At 39.8% G+C, this 13,892-nt stretch overlaps 1 protein-coding gene across 3 annotated transcripts in view; it reads left to right on the plus strand.

Annotated features, from left to right (window-relative positions):
- alkbh3 (alkB homolog 3, alpha-ketoglutarate dependent dioxygenase) overlaps nt 1-13,892 on the plus strand; it is a 62,470-nt gene that overhangs the window by 33,744 nt on the left and 14,834 nt on the right. For 2 of the 3 annotated variants that reach the window (XM_034175811.1, XM_034175813.1), the window contains exons 7-9: nt 1,315-1,403; nt 2,446-2,655; nt 6,495-6,593. In XM_034175811.1, coding sequence (XP_034031702.1) covers nt 1,315-1,403; nt 2,446-2,655; nt 6,495-6,593 — 398 coding nt within the window. The remainder of the gene's footprint in view (nt 1-1,314; nt 1,404-2,445; nt 2,656-6,494; nt 6,594-13,892) is intronic. The other variant, XM_034175812.1, reaches the window with a different exon arrangement.

Here is a 13,892-nt window from a genome sequence, read left to right on the forward strand (position 1 = left end):
TGGGGGTTGGCCTAGCTGACGACTGTTTGTGGGGACACTTTTCTCCTACCCAGGGCTTGGTGGCAGGTGCCCGGGTGCTGGCTGAGAACCCTCTGAGATGGGTTTGTGGGTTCTCTGACTGCGGCCCTCTGGCCCACAGAGGCATTTATTTAAGTCACATCTTTTCATTTGTTTGTTTTTTTTTTACTACTTTGAGAGGTCCTGCCACTCACACTCCAGTGCAACTTGTATATCAAAAATAAATAAAATAAATTAAAAATAAAAAAACACATATTTGTTAATAATAACAATTGCAATTACTGCAATAAAAGAGTCAGTGACAATAAGGAAAAGTCCTCTACAGCAATGCACAAAAATCCCAAGTGAGAGATCTGATAATCCCGGAAAAAGAGGAGACTATATTCCAGTGTGATTTACATATTGTTTTTTCCTCTTCAAGGGGCATTTTTAACAGGTGCAACTTATAGTCCGACTTGTGCTCTGGAAAATATTGTACTTAGAAATCTTCACTCCAAGGCACACATAATTTAACACATTGAAGTGACAGCTATTAATTTTTTGGATTCGCTTTGCTTTCTCAGCTTCCTTTATGCATGTGAGCTGGCCAAATTTCACTAATGGCAGAACATTAGTTGCTTGTTAGAATTTTTGCTTTCAGAGATTGACAGATACATTAAGACCAGCAGAAAATGTGGGGAGAATTAAATTGGATTTAGATGTCTCCTGAAAATGCAGTGTACGCTCATGAGAAATCAGTGAACAGCAGATAAATACATCAAAACTATTATGTCTGCCCCAATTTCATTCAGTGTGAAAGAGGAAGCTGTGAAAGAGACACGTGCCGTTCTCTTATGAGCGAAATTACCAAGACCCATTTAGTGAGGCGGAGAGTAGTACCCTGTTCAAAGAAGTAATATTTGCCAAATTCATTATTATCTCAACAGCCTATAAAGTATTACAGAATTCCAGCTTGTTTTCCCCATGCAGCATGTATGTGCATTTGTGTGGAAAAACAAGTGTGTGTGTGTGTGTGTGTGTGTGTGTGTGTGTGTGTGTGTGTGTGTGTGTGTGTGTGTGTGTGTGTGTGTGTGTGTGTGTGTGTGTGTGTGTGTGTGTGTGTGTGTGTGTGTATATATATATATATATATATATATATATAGTAAACAGAGAATTTATTAGAATTATGTGTGTGGTAGGACCTGCATGGAATTGCCTTACCTTTGGTTTTAAAGTCAGATTACATAATGACCTGAAAGTAGTCTCCTAAATTACTTTGAAATTAAAGTGTGTGTGTGTGTGTGTGTGTTGCAACAGGTGAAGCGTACGATGAACCCAGGCTAACATGCTGGTTTGGAGAGTTGCCGTATACATATGCTCACTCCACCATGGCTGCCAATGCACAGGTTGGATTAATGTGTGTGGAAAATTATTTCCACTTTACTTTGTCCTTTCTTATTTCTGATTGTAAATCTTTATTACACTTATAAAACACAACTATAGCATATATATATATATATATATATATATATATATATATATTTTTTTTTTTTTTTTTTTTTTTTTTTTTTTTTTTTTTGAAAGTACAGGTTGCCCTGAAAAAAAAAGACAAACTTGTTTGTGGGGTGCAGCAATAATAAAACATTTATGCCAGGCGAGTGAACTGTCCAATAAATGCCCTCGGATCCCAGAGGGTTAACCATTGAATCTGAAACATGACGGTAGATTCGTGAAACGATGTGGAATAAGTCTCTTTGCCAAAGGGTATTCCATGTGACATCAGTGACCCTATGGCCTTGGCGGAGGTTTGCGCTCTCCGAGTGCTTCTAGCTAGTTTATTAGTTTGCCAAAGTAACCATTCATTTGATGCAGTCATTACAGCAGTACCCAAGGATCCTGTAGTGTCAGACTGATTTTTCTGCTGCAAAGGTACCAGCATTGTCAGACAGGGACCTGATGAGTCCATAAGCTCTTCCCAGGCGTCTGTCAATCTCAAAGGCCGAAGACCCAGAGACATGAATGTCACTGCCAAGGTGGTTGAAAGCTTTTACAAGTGTGACACTTTCACCACATACACATACTCTTCTGATGGCAGAGTCCCAGAAGTCATTGAAAGGCTGGATGTTAGTCTTAAGATCCTGACTCCTTGGCAAACCCAGACACTCTGATTCCTCACTGCTGTGCAGTCAGGATTTGTATTAATTCCACAAACATCACTGCATCATCCACAAACTTGAGGTAAGTCGATACAAGCACTGAACGGTGTAGAAGCAATAAACACATCCCTGATAAATGAATGTATTCACTGATAAAAATGAAGGATTCTGCCCCTGTTCTGCACAGCAATTGCATTAACTGTATGTAGGCTGACTGGGAATTAAATATGAAACAATAAAAATATAGGAATATTTGACAGTCCCATCAATTTTGTTGTCTTTTTTCCCATAGTGGCATCCATTGTTGATAACTCTTCGTGAATCCGTGGAGCAGGTCAGCAAATGCAGGTTCAACTCCTTGTTATGCAATCTGTATCGAGACGGCCATGATAGCATCGGTTGGCACAGTGATGATGAGGCCTCCTTGGGCGCCAAGCCCACTATTGCCTCCCTTAGTCTCGGTGATACGCGAGTATTCAGCCTCCGCAAGCAGCCTCTGCCGGTGAGATAATGGTTCATCTGACATTACACCATGCCAGATACTTGGTGTGTCTGATTGGTCAATGTGTGAAGAGTCTGGAAACTAAAATGTTGGGCTGTAAATGAATTGTACAAATTAGCTGATTATGGATCTGAGTGTCTTTTATGGAATTGTGCTAGGGATGGGTATCGAGAACCGGTTCCTTTCGGGTATCATTAAGAAATGATTCGATCCACCGACATCAATAAGCTTTTTGCTTAACGATTCTGTTATAGGTCCTTCAGAGTCGCCGTTGTTTTGAGGGGTGTTTGTCAGGAAAATTATCATTTCTCTACATTGATTACGGACCCTGCAGCGGGTCTGTAATCAACTTTTCTGCAGCGCGGCTTTGCTTTGAACCTTGAACCAATCGAAGCAGTGGTTCGCAGATTGAAACAGTGCTTCGATTGCTTTGTTTATTCTTTCTTTCTTTCGCTTAATTTTCCCCCACTAAAACCCTAAAGAACATACATCTGTGAGTATTATTTACCTTTTTTATGTTAACCCGACCTGTTATGGTCTTCTGAAACAGTTGATAGTTGTATTTATAACTTAAAAACGGGAGCGATGCTAACGCGTTAGCATGTCTATGACATTTTCAATGTTAAAAGTTAGCATTAAGCAGTTGCAGCTGTCATCACGTTCGGGTGCATTTGTTTTCAAATTATAATTTTTTTTTTTAATATATATTAATAATCTAATTATTATATACAATATATACTTATTACTGTATATACAGTTTTAGAGAAAGAAACAAAAAGAACCTGAATAGAAACACAACAGAAACTATAAAACCAACTAACAATGAACATACATAAATAAATGTTTCCTGTGAACACCTAGTGACTCTCACACCTCCATTTCATCCCTGTCTTATTTAAGTTTAATGACAATTTGTTTCGGTCAAACCATATTTTCAGTTTGTTAATTTCTTCAGTGATTTCCTCCAGAACTATCTGCCAAGCTAGAAAACTGGTGCATCCTAGTAAGAACAGAATACTACTGGAATGAATTTGAATAAGGAAAGTTGGGTTTTTTTCCTCACTAAATGGATGCTGCACTCACTGCAGTTTATTGTCTGGAATTATCCCAGATTGCATTTCACAGCTTCTAGAATTCATTTTCGTGCAGGTGGTGTTGGGGGGTAATTTTGGGTTTCAGCTTTTTTTTGTTTTTTGTCACTTTCATCCCTGAATATGTCAATCGTGAGTCACTTTTGTGCGGATTAAAGTTACTAATTGGGACTCCTGTCTTGTTGTGAGAAAGAAACGAGAATCGTCCTCCGTTCTGTTCACACAGCTCCAAACGCTGCGCGGCTCTCTGCCAAGTCAATTTAGAACGATAGAGTCCAGTCGGAATTAATAACTTCAAAACGAAACACCGTTTTGTTTATTTTTATTTATGTCCAGAGATCAAGGATACAGTGACCAATTTCATATTTATTTACTTTAAGACTCAATGAAATACATAGAAAACCTGTAAAGCCTACTTTTAGTACAAAATTCACGAGGTATCGATAAGGGAATCGATAAGGAATCGGATCGATAAGCAGAATCGATAATGGCATCGATATCAATAAAATCTTATCAATACCGATCCCTAAATTGTGCAGTTGTTAATGACATTGGCAGAAAGTTGCCTCAGTTTTTAACATTGTTTTATATTAATTTAGTCTTTGTCCCTTTGATTTTCAAAGTCAAACTGATTTAAAAACGTCTGCTAACCTTGTGTCGGGATGTTTGTTTACAGCTGACATTTGACCCATACTAGGGCCGTAGGTGTAGCAGTGATGAATATGGAGGTGCATATTTGTTCACATGAAGCACCAATGACAAAAGGCACTGTTTAAGGAGATATTATTAGAGCTTAAGAAATGATTTTTGATCTTTCTACTGAACATCACTATTGGTTATAATTTTTTTTTTTTTTTTTGAGTGAGCATGGAGTTTATCAAATATGTGCTGTGGATGCACTTTGTGCTTTATATTATCTGCTAACGACTGTGTGCTTTTGTCACCTAATCAACATACAGATGTGTTCAAACTAAAACCAGCGTGCTTAAAAAGGGAGAAAAGCTCAAAATCCTGATAATAGCTTTCATTTCTGTACATACAAATGCATTCAGAACACTGCACATTCTGTTCCATGTCAGAACATGATAAAAAAAATCTAATTTGTTATTACTTTACAGAAACGGAAAAAAAAGGAATATTAGGTTGTTCAAAAAAATTGCAGTCTGCATTTTTCTTTACAAACTCAACCATTTACTGTATAAACTGAAAAAAATGCTTGAAGCTTTAGCTTTCCTGCGAATTATTGAACTAATATTTAGTTGTATCACCACTGTTTCTGAGAACTGCTTCACATCTGTGTTGTACGGAGTCACCCAACTTCTGGCACCTGTGAACAGGTATTCTAGCCCAGGACCATTGGACTGCATTCCACAATTCCTCTGTATTTTTTGGTTTTGCCTCAGAAACAGCATTTTTGATGTCACCCCACAAGTTTTCTATTGGATAAAGGTCCGGGGATTGGGCTGGCCACTCCATAACATTAATTATTATACTTATTGGTCTGGAACCAACATGCTGCTCACTTGCTGGTGTGTTTAGGATGGTTGTCTTGTTGAAACATCCATTTCAAGGGCATTTCCTCTTCCTTGTAAGGCAACACGACCTCTTCAAGTATTGTGGGGTATTCAAACTGTTCCATGATCCCTGGTATGTGATAAATAGTTGCAACACCATAGTATGAGAAACATCCCCATATCATGATGTTTGCTTCACTGTCTTCACAGTGTACTGTGGCTTGTATTCAGTTTTTGGGGGTCGTCTGACAAACTACGACACCAAGACCCAAAAAGAACAGTCTTGCTTTCATCAGTCCATAAAATGTTGCACCATTTCTCTATAGGCCAGTCAGTGTGTTACTTGGCATATTGTAATATCTTCAGCATGTCGTTTTTCCATCAGTGAGACTTTTTTTTGGGGGGGGGGGGGGGGCTTGTCCATAGTTTGTCTTCACATAGGCATCTTCTAATTGTTACAGTACTCACAGGTAACTTATTTCTTCGATCACCCTGGAGCTGATCATTTGCTGAGTCCTTGCCATTCTGGCTATTCTTTGATTTCCCCCCCCCCCCCCACACACACACACACCTTTCTGGTTTTGGTTGCCATTTTAAAGCATTTGAGATCATTTTACCTGAGCAGCCTCTTATTTTCTGCACTTATGTTTTCCCCTCCCCAATCAACTTTTTAACAAAGTACACTGTTCTAAACAATGTCTGAAATTACCCATTTTACTCCCATCTTCAGAAAGAAATGCACGACAACCAGCATGTACAACATTTGTTGCTGTCATCCTTAAATAAGGGCCACCTGTTTGACACCTGCTTTTTTCAAAGAAAGAAAAATGCAGGCTCTGTTATTTTTTTAAACCTAATATTCTTTTTTCTTCACTTTCTGTCAAGTAATAAAAAATCTGATACATTTTTCCTCATGTTTTGATTTGGAATAGAATGTGCAGTGTTTCCAATGCATTTGTGTGTATGGTAATAAAAGCTTATTATATGGATTTTTAGCTTTACCCACTTTTTAAACACACTGCTATTATTTTGAACACAACTAACTGTAAATCATTATTTTATGAACAAGGCAGTTGGCCATGCAGGTTAGGCCTCGTTCAAGATATTTGCAGTGAGTGACCTTATAGTTTCACACGTGTGTGTGTGTGTGTGTGTGTGTGTGTGTGTGTGTGTGTGTGTGTGTGTGTGTGTGTGTGTGTGTGTGTGTGTGTGTGTGTGTGTGTGTGTGTGTTAGGAGGAGAATGGTGACTACACATACGTTGAGCGGATTCGTGTGCCTTTAAGTCATGGGACACTTCTCTTGATGGAAGGAGCAACACAGGATGATTGGCAGGTACCTCCACCAGTCAAATACAAGCTATTCCTTGTCTGTTCAGATTGAGGTGTTGCAACCATCTCAGGGTTTTTTTCTCAGCTGTATACATCATTTTTATTCAAAAACTAAACTATTACATTTGATTGAAGTTTGAGAATGCAGTATTGATCCGTTTTCTTTTTTCTTTTGGTGGATTAGAATTGTCCATGCAATTTTGTGCTTGTTGTTTGGCATCTTAGTAAATTAGGCCCTTAGTGTTGAGGACCAAGGTTAGTCAATAAAATGTTCAATGTTAGTACTTATTTGTAGGGCTTGTAGCTGTTTCTGACTGTTGTCCATGCCAGAGCCATTGCCCACTTCTGGGAGCAAGCATTTGTGGGTAATGCTTTTGGTGCCTCAGCTTTCTGAATGCAGATAAGTTAGCAGCTGGAGAAAGACCAAGCCATTATAATACAACATGTTCACCCTCAAGGGCCAGCCGTCTGAAGTATAAAAGTTTGAGGGCAATTGCTGTTGAAATTTTTGTGCTTTTATGTTTTTTTGTTGTTTTGTTTTTTGAACAGCTTTGTGTTAAACCACCCATCTGGCTACATTGAAAGGTAAATGAAGTTTAAAAGCTCTCTGAGTAAGACAAAGCCTGTGGGATCCACAGAGTGGAAAACCACATAGGCAGCGAGGGGGCTGGAGAGAAGGTTAGGGATTGAAACCAGAAAGACACGAGAAGGTCACAGGTGTTTTATGGTGACGCCAGCTTGAGTATCTCAACAAAAGATTCATCTGTGTTTTAAAGAGCTTGGCAAAGAAAGAAGATCACTGCAGCCATAACTCTCTCTGTGCTGCTGCAGGCCAAGTGTGCTGAGCGGAATCTCCAGGTTCAGGCTGAATTATGGAAGTGAGCGCTAAATATTTAAGTGAACACATCGGTCTCATTAAAGCAGTGTTATTGTTTGCCTGTTGCCGGGTGTCTGATCATGTCAGACCAGTAGAGGTGTCTGAGTGCGCTCATCCTTGTGTGCACATGAGGAATATACCATTTAGCTCTATTTTGTGATGAAACGTGACATTTACCACATATGTTAAAGATAAGAAAATGCTATTTGTAGTTTGTTTTGATGTCATGTGACTGACCTGGATTCAGGGTGCAGAGGTCAGCTGCTGAACAAAAATGTCTGTGTAAACAACAGCTGATTGTATTGATCTTGTGCCTTTTAGCTTCACATTGATTTATGCTGTAATCTCCATTTCATGTTTGTCTGAGCTCTTATCTGTATGTTGGTAGATATGAACAACAGTAATTACATATGGACCATCTTGTCAAACATTTCAGTTTACCTTTAATGGGTTTGTATACTGTGGTGTGTACTTTATGATGTTTCTGTCTGTGGTATAACTTAAGTTTTTGATTGTGAATTTGTCATATCTAATTAGTCATGTTTAATCGTAGTATAGTTTGTATAAATGTTATTTCAATGTTATTTCTAGATGTTTCGATAATGTTATAAACTGTTTAAGTTACCATGTTCTAGAAGTTTGTGTTTTTTGGGGATGTTCCTATGTAAATGTGCTTGATGGAGCTCTGACTCAAGTGTTTACTAGTGTTTAGAAACTTTTGTTGGATCCAGATGTTCTCCACAAGCCTCTCTCAAGGGTCTGTTTTAACTCATGACTGAAGCAGCAACAACAACACCATATACTTGTTTCTCAAGCCCAACCAATATGAATTTTTTGAGTGCTAATATGATGGTATATTAACATTGTTTGTCCATCAAGCAGCAAAACTGTCTTATGGACATTGTGAAGGTGTGCTGTAAAATCACCAGAGGCTCACTTAACGATCTTAATGAATTTTTTAAGGTCAGATGTCTTAAAAAAGCTAAGGCTGTTATAGCTGACCCTTCTCATCCTCTTTGGCATGAGTTTTCACTGCTCCCATCCGGCCGCCGTTATGTTGTCCCTCGGTGTAGAACTAACAGGTTTAAAAAGTCCCTGATTCCAAATGCTATTCGCTGTCTCAATGCACATTTGTAAATGTTTTAGTTGTACTGTTGTTGTGTTTGAGTTTGTAACTGCTGCTGCAGACAAATTGCCCCACAGGGACAATAAAGAAACCTTGAACCTTGAATGGTATAAATATTTGATGGTTGATGGTATAAATATAACCATCAACAAAGCAACATACACCACGCTACTGTCATGCTGCCTTCATTGTTTAGTCATTCGCATCATTTAGCATTTCCACGAAATACAGTCCATCTGGAAAATATTCACAGCACTTCACTTTTTCCACATTTTTGTTATAATACAGCCTTATTCCAAATAGAGTAAATTAATTTTTTCCCTCAAAATTCTATTCACAACACCCCATAATGACAGTGTGAAAAAAAGTTTTACAGTGTGGACCTGAGCTTAATTGTGAGCTTCATAGCAAAGGCTGTGAATACATATGTACATGTGATTTCTTAGTCTTTTAGATTTTTGATAAATGTCAAATTAAAAAAAAAAATCACATTGTCATTATGGGGTATTATGTGTAGAATTTTGAGGAAAATGAATTTAATCCCTTTTGGAATGAGGCTGTAACATAATGAAATGTAGAAAAAGTGTTGTGAATATTTTTTGGCTGTACTTTGACATCCATTCTTTTTTGGCCCTGTTCAGCTGGTAGCATAGTGACCACTTGACTCTTGTCACTGTAAACTGCCAATTTTGATTGAAAATGAAAGGCAGCTGGTCACTTTTCCTCTCTTGTAGCTAATGTGACCTAGGATTGACCTTGAGAAGGTTATCCATATTGTGCTGGTGTAGTTTTCCCTCCCACCAGCAGGAGGTGTGCTGGTGTAGTTTCCGTCCCACCAACAGGAGGTGCGCTGGTGTAGTTTTCCCTCCCACCAGCAGGAGGTGAGCTGGTGTAGTTTTCCCTCCCACCAGCAGGAGGTGCGCTGGTGTAGTTTTCCCTCCCACCAGCAGGAGGTGTGCTGGTGTAGTTTTCCCTCCCACCAGCAGGAGGTGTGCTGGTGTAGTTTTCCCTCCCACCAACAGGAGGTGTGCTGGTGTAGTTTCCGTCCCACCAACAGGAGGTGCGCTGGTGTAGTTTTCCCTCCCACCAGCAGGAGGTGTGCTGGTGTAGTTTTCCCTCCCACCAGCAGGAGGTGCGCTGGTGTAGTTTTCCCTCCCACCAGCAGGAGGTGCGCTGGTGTAGTTTCCGTCCCACCAACAGGAGGTGCGCTGGTTGTAGTTTTCCCTCCCACCAACAGGAGGTGTGCTGGTGTAGTTTTCCCTCCCACCAGCAGGAGGTGTGCTGGTGTAGTTTCCGTCCCACCAGCAGGAGGTGCGCTGGTGTAGTTTTCCCTCCCACCAGCAGGAGGTGTGCTGGTGTAGTTTCCGTCCCACCAACAGGAGGTGCGCTGGTTGTAGTTTTCCCTCCCACCAACAGGAGGTGTGCTGGTGTAGTTTTCCCTCCCACCAGCAGGAGGTGTGCTGGTGTAGTTTCCGTCCCACCAACAGGAGGTGCGCTGGTGTAGTTTCCGTCCCACCAACAGGAGGTGCGCTGGTGTAGTTTTCCTTCCTCCAGCAGGAGCTAAGGAGTCGATTGTATTGTGTTTCAGCACCGTTTTTGTAAGAGAGTTAAAGAAAGTCCAGATGTAGAAAATGGCTGACAGCACATTTATTTTCTGATGAGATCCACATCCATCCTTCCTTTGTTGCCTTACAGAAAGCATTGCTTGTGAGTATTTATGTTTGTTATGATATTTGGAGAGAATATTGGTCATTATTTTTCAAACTTCTTCGAAGAAGAATTACATTTATTTTGTTTGTTGTATTGCTAGCGATATTTTCTGCTTTGAGATCGACGTACAAACATGGTAGCACAGTTTTAATACTGTTTATTCGTTTCTGTTCCCAGTTTCACTCTGTAAGTGAAGGATACGTCAATTAAAAGACTACACACCTGTCACTTGTGGAAGAGTTTATCTATCTGCATAGCTGTCAGACAGTGAGGGCAGAACAGTGAAAAAGCATCTACATGACAAGTGGATGTTATCATCAGCCTCAGTAAATCCAACAATGTCTGAACAACAGAGTGAGAACGCAGTGTGCATCCATACTGAGAAATCACAACTCTCTAAGAGTTCTAAAGGTTCAGTGAAGTCATTGGCTAGTACAGCTGCCCTGAACGCTCAAGACAAAGCTGAAGCAGCCCGCACAAGAGCAGAATTTGCAAAAATGGAAATTGAAATGAAAGTTAAGAAAGCAGAGCTTAAAGTGAAGGAAGTGCGATTAGATGCCACACTTCAAGCGCTACAGCAGCAGTGTGACACAGAAGCTGCACAAGCCGAGGCATGTGTCTATGAGACAGCAGCTAGTGAAATTGAAGAAGGATCTGCATTAAGCCGTAAGGAAGTAGATTCCACAGAACGCACCTGTGATTATGTTAAACAGCAAATAATCATAAAAGAAGACTTGAGTATATTTGGCAACGCAGACCACAACGAAACATTAGCAACCACTGTTACGTTTGAGCAACCCAAGCAAGAACAAGGCCAGTCCACAGACACAGATTATGTTCTCCTACCCTGCACTGCAGACAAACTTAAAAATGCTCTTCCATCATCCCAAGGCAATCCTATGCGGAAATTGTCACCAAGAGCAACACCGTTCCACCTGAAAGGAGGCTCTCTACATGTTTAGCCGCATGTTCTCCTTGAATTGCTGGCTGTCTGAGTGGTGTCCAAAAAATGAGGTGGGCTTCATGGATAATTGGCAAAGCTTCTGGGGAAAACCTGGTCTTGTTAGGAGAGACGGCATCCATCCAACTTTGGATGGAGCAGCTATCATTTCTAGAAATCTGGCCAATTTTCGTAAATCCTCCAAACCGTGACTATCCAGGGTTGGGACCAGGAAGCAGAGTTGTAGTCTTACACACCTCTCTGCAGCTTCTCTCCCCCTGCCATCCCCTCATTACCCCATCCCTGTAGAGACGGTGTCTGCTCCCAGACCACCAATAACCAGCAAAAATCTATTTAAGCATAAAAATTCAAAAAGAAAAAATAATATAGCACCTTCAAGTGCACCACAGACTAAAACAGTTAAGTGTGGTCTATTAAACATTAGGTCTCTCTCTTCTAAGTCCCTGTTGGTAAATGATATAATAATTGATCAACATATTGATTTATTCTGCCTTACAGAAACCTGGTTACAGCAGGATGAATATGTTAGTTTAAATGAGTCAACACCCCCGAGTCACACTAACTGTCAGAATGCTCGTAGCACGGGCCGAGGCGGAGGATTAGCAGCAATCTTCCATTCCAGCTTATTAATTAATCAAAAACCCAGACAGAGCTTTAATTCATTTGAAAGCTTGACTCTTAGTCTTGTCCATCCAAATTGGAAGTCCCAAAAAACAGTTTTATTTGTTATTATCTATCGTCCACCGTTCTCTGTGAATTTTCAGACCTTTTGTCTGACTTAGTGCTTAGCTCAGATAAGATAATTATAGTGGGCGATTTTAACATCCACACAGATGCTGAGAATGACAGCCTCAACACTGCATTTAATCTATTATTAGACTCTATTGGCTTTGCTCAAAATGTAAATGAGTCCACCCACCACTTTAATCATATCTTAGATCTTGTTCTGACTTATGGTATGGAAATAGAAGACTTAACAGTATTCCCTGAAAACTCCCTTCTGTCTGATCATTTCTTAATAACATTTACATTTACTCTGATGGACTACCCAGCAGTGGGGAATAAGTTTCATTACACTAGAAGTCTTTCAGAAAGCGCTGTAACTAGGTTTAAGGATATGATTCCTTCTTTATGTTCTCTAATGCCATATACCAACACAGTGCAGAGTAGCTACCTAAACTCTGTAAGTGAGATAGAGTATCTCGTCAGTAGTTTTACATCCTCATTGAAGACAACTTTGGATGCTGTAGCTCCTCTGAAAAAGAGAGCTTTAAATCAGAAGTGCCTGACTCCGTGGTATAACTCACAAACTCGTAGCTTAAAGCAGATAACCCGTAAGTTGGAGAGGAAATGGCGTCTCACTAATTTAGAAGATCTTCACTTAGCCTGGAAAAAGAGTCTGTTGCTCTATAAAAAAAAGCCCTCCGTAAAGCTAGGACATCTTTCTACTCATCACTAATTGAAGAAAATAAGAACAACCCCAAGTTTCTTTTCAGCACTGTAGCCAGGCTGACAGAGTCAGAGCTCTCTTGAGCTGAGTATTCCATTAACTTTAACTAGTAATGACTTCATGACTTTCTTTGCTAACAAAATTTTAACTATTAGAGAAAAAATTACTCATAACCATCCCAAAGACGTATCGTTATCTTTGGCTGCTTTCAGTGATGCCGGTATTTGGTTAGACTCTTTCTCTCCGATTGTTCTGTCTGAGTTATTTTCATTAGTTACTTCATCCAAACCATCAACATGTCTATTAGACCCCATTCCTACCAGGCTGCTCAAGGAAGCCCTACCATTATTTAATGCTTCGATCTTAAATATGATCAATCTATCTTTGTTAGTTGGCTATGTACCACAGGCTTTTAATGTGGCAGTAATTAAACCATTACTTAAAAAGCCATCACTTGACCCAGCTATCTTAGCTAATTATAGGCCAATCTCCAACCTTCCTTTTCTCTCAAAAATTCTTGAAAGGGTATTTGTAGAACAGCTAACTGATCATCTGCAGAGGAATGGTCTATTTGAAGAGTTTCAGTCAGGTTTTAGAATTCATCATAGTACAGAAACAGCATTAGTGAAGGTTACAAATGATCTTCTTATGGCCTCGGACAGTGGACTCATCTCTGTGCTTGTTCTGTTAGACCTCAGTGCTGCTTTTGATACTGTTGACCATAAAATTTTATTACAGAGATTAGAGCATGCCATAGGTATTAAAGGCACTGCGCTGGGGTGGTTTGAATCATATTTGTCTAATAGATTACAATTTGTTCATGTAAATGGGGAATCTTCTTCACAGACTAAAGTTAATTATGGAGTTCCACAAGGTTCTGTGCTAGGACCAATTTTATTCACTTTATACATGCTTCCCTTAGGCAGTATTATTAGACGGTATTGCTTAAATTTTCATTGTTACGCAGATGATACCCAGCTTTATCTATCCATGAAGCCAGAGGACACACACCAATTAGCTAAACTGCAGGATTGTCTTACAGACATAAAGACATGGATGACCTCTAATTTCCTGCTTTTAAACTCAGATAAAACTGAAGTTATTGTACTTGGCCCCACAAATCTTAGAAACATGGTGTCTAACCAGATCCTTACTCTGGATGGCATTACCCTGACCTCT

The sequence above is a fragment of the Thalassophryne amazonica genome, chromosome 8 (genome assembly GCF_902500255.1).
Source record: "Thalassophryne amazonica chromosome 8, fThaAma1.1, whole genome shotgun sequence".
NCBI classification, from domain to species: Eukaryota; Metazoa; Chordata; class Actinopteri; order Batrachoidiformes; family Batrachoididae; genus Thalassophryne; species Thalassophryne amazonica.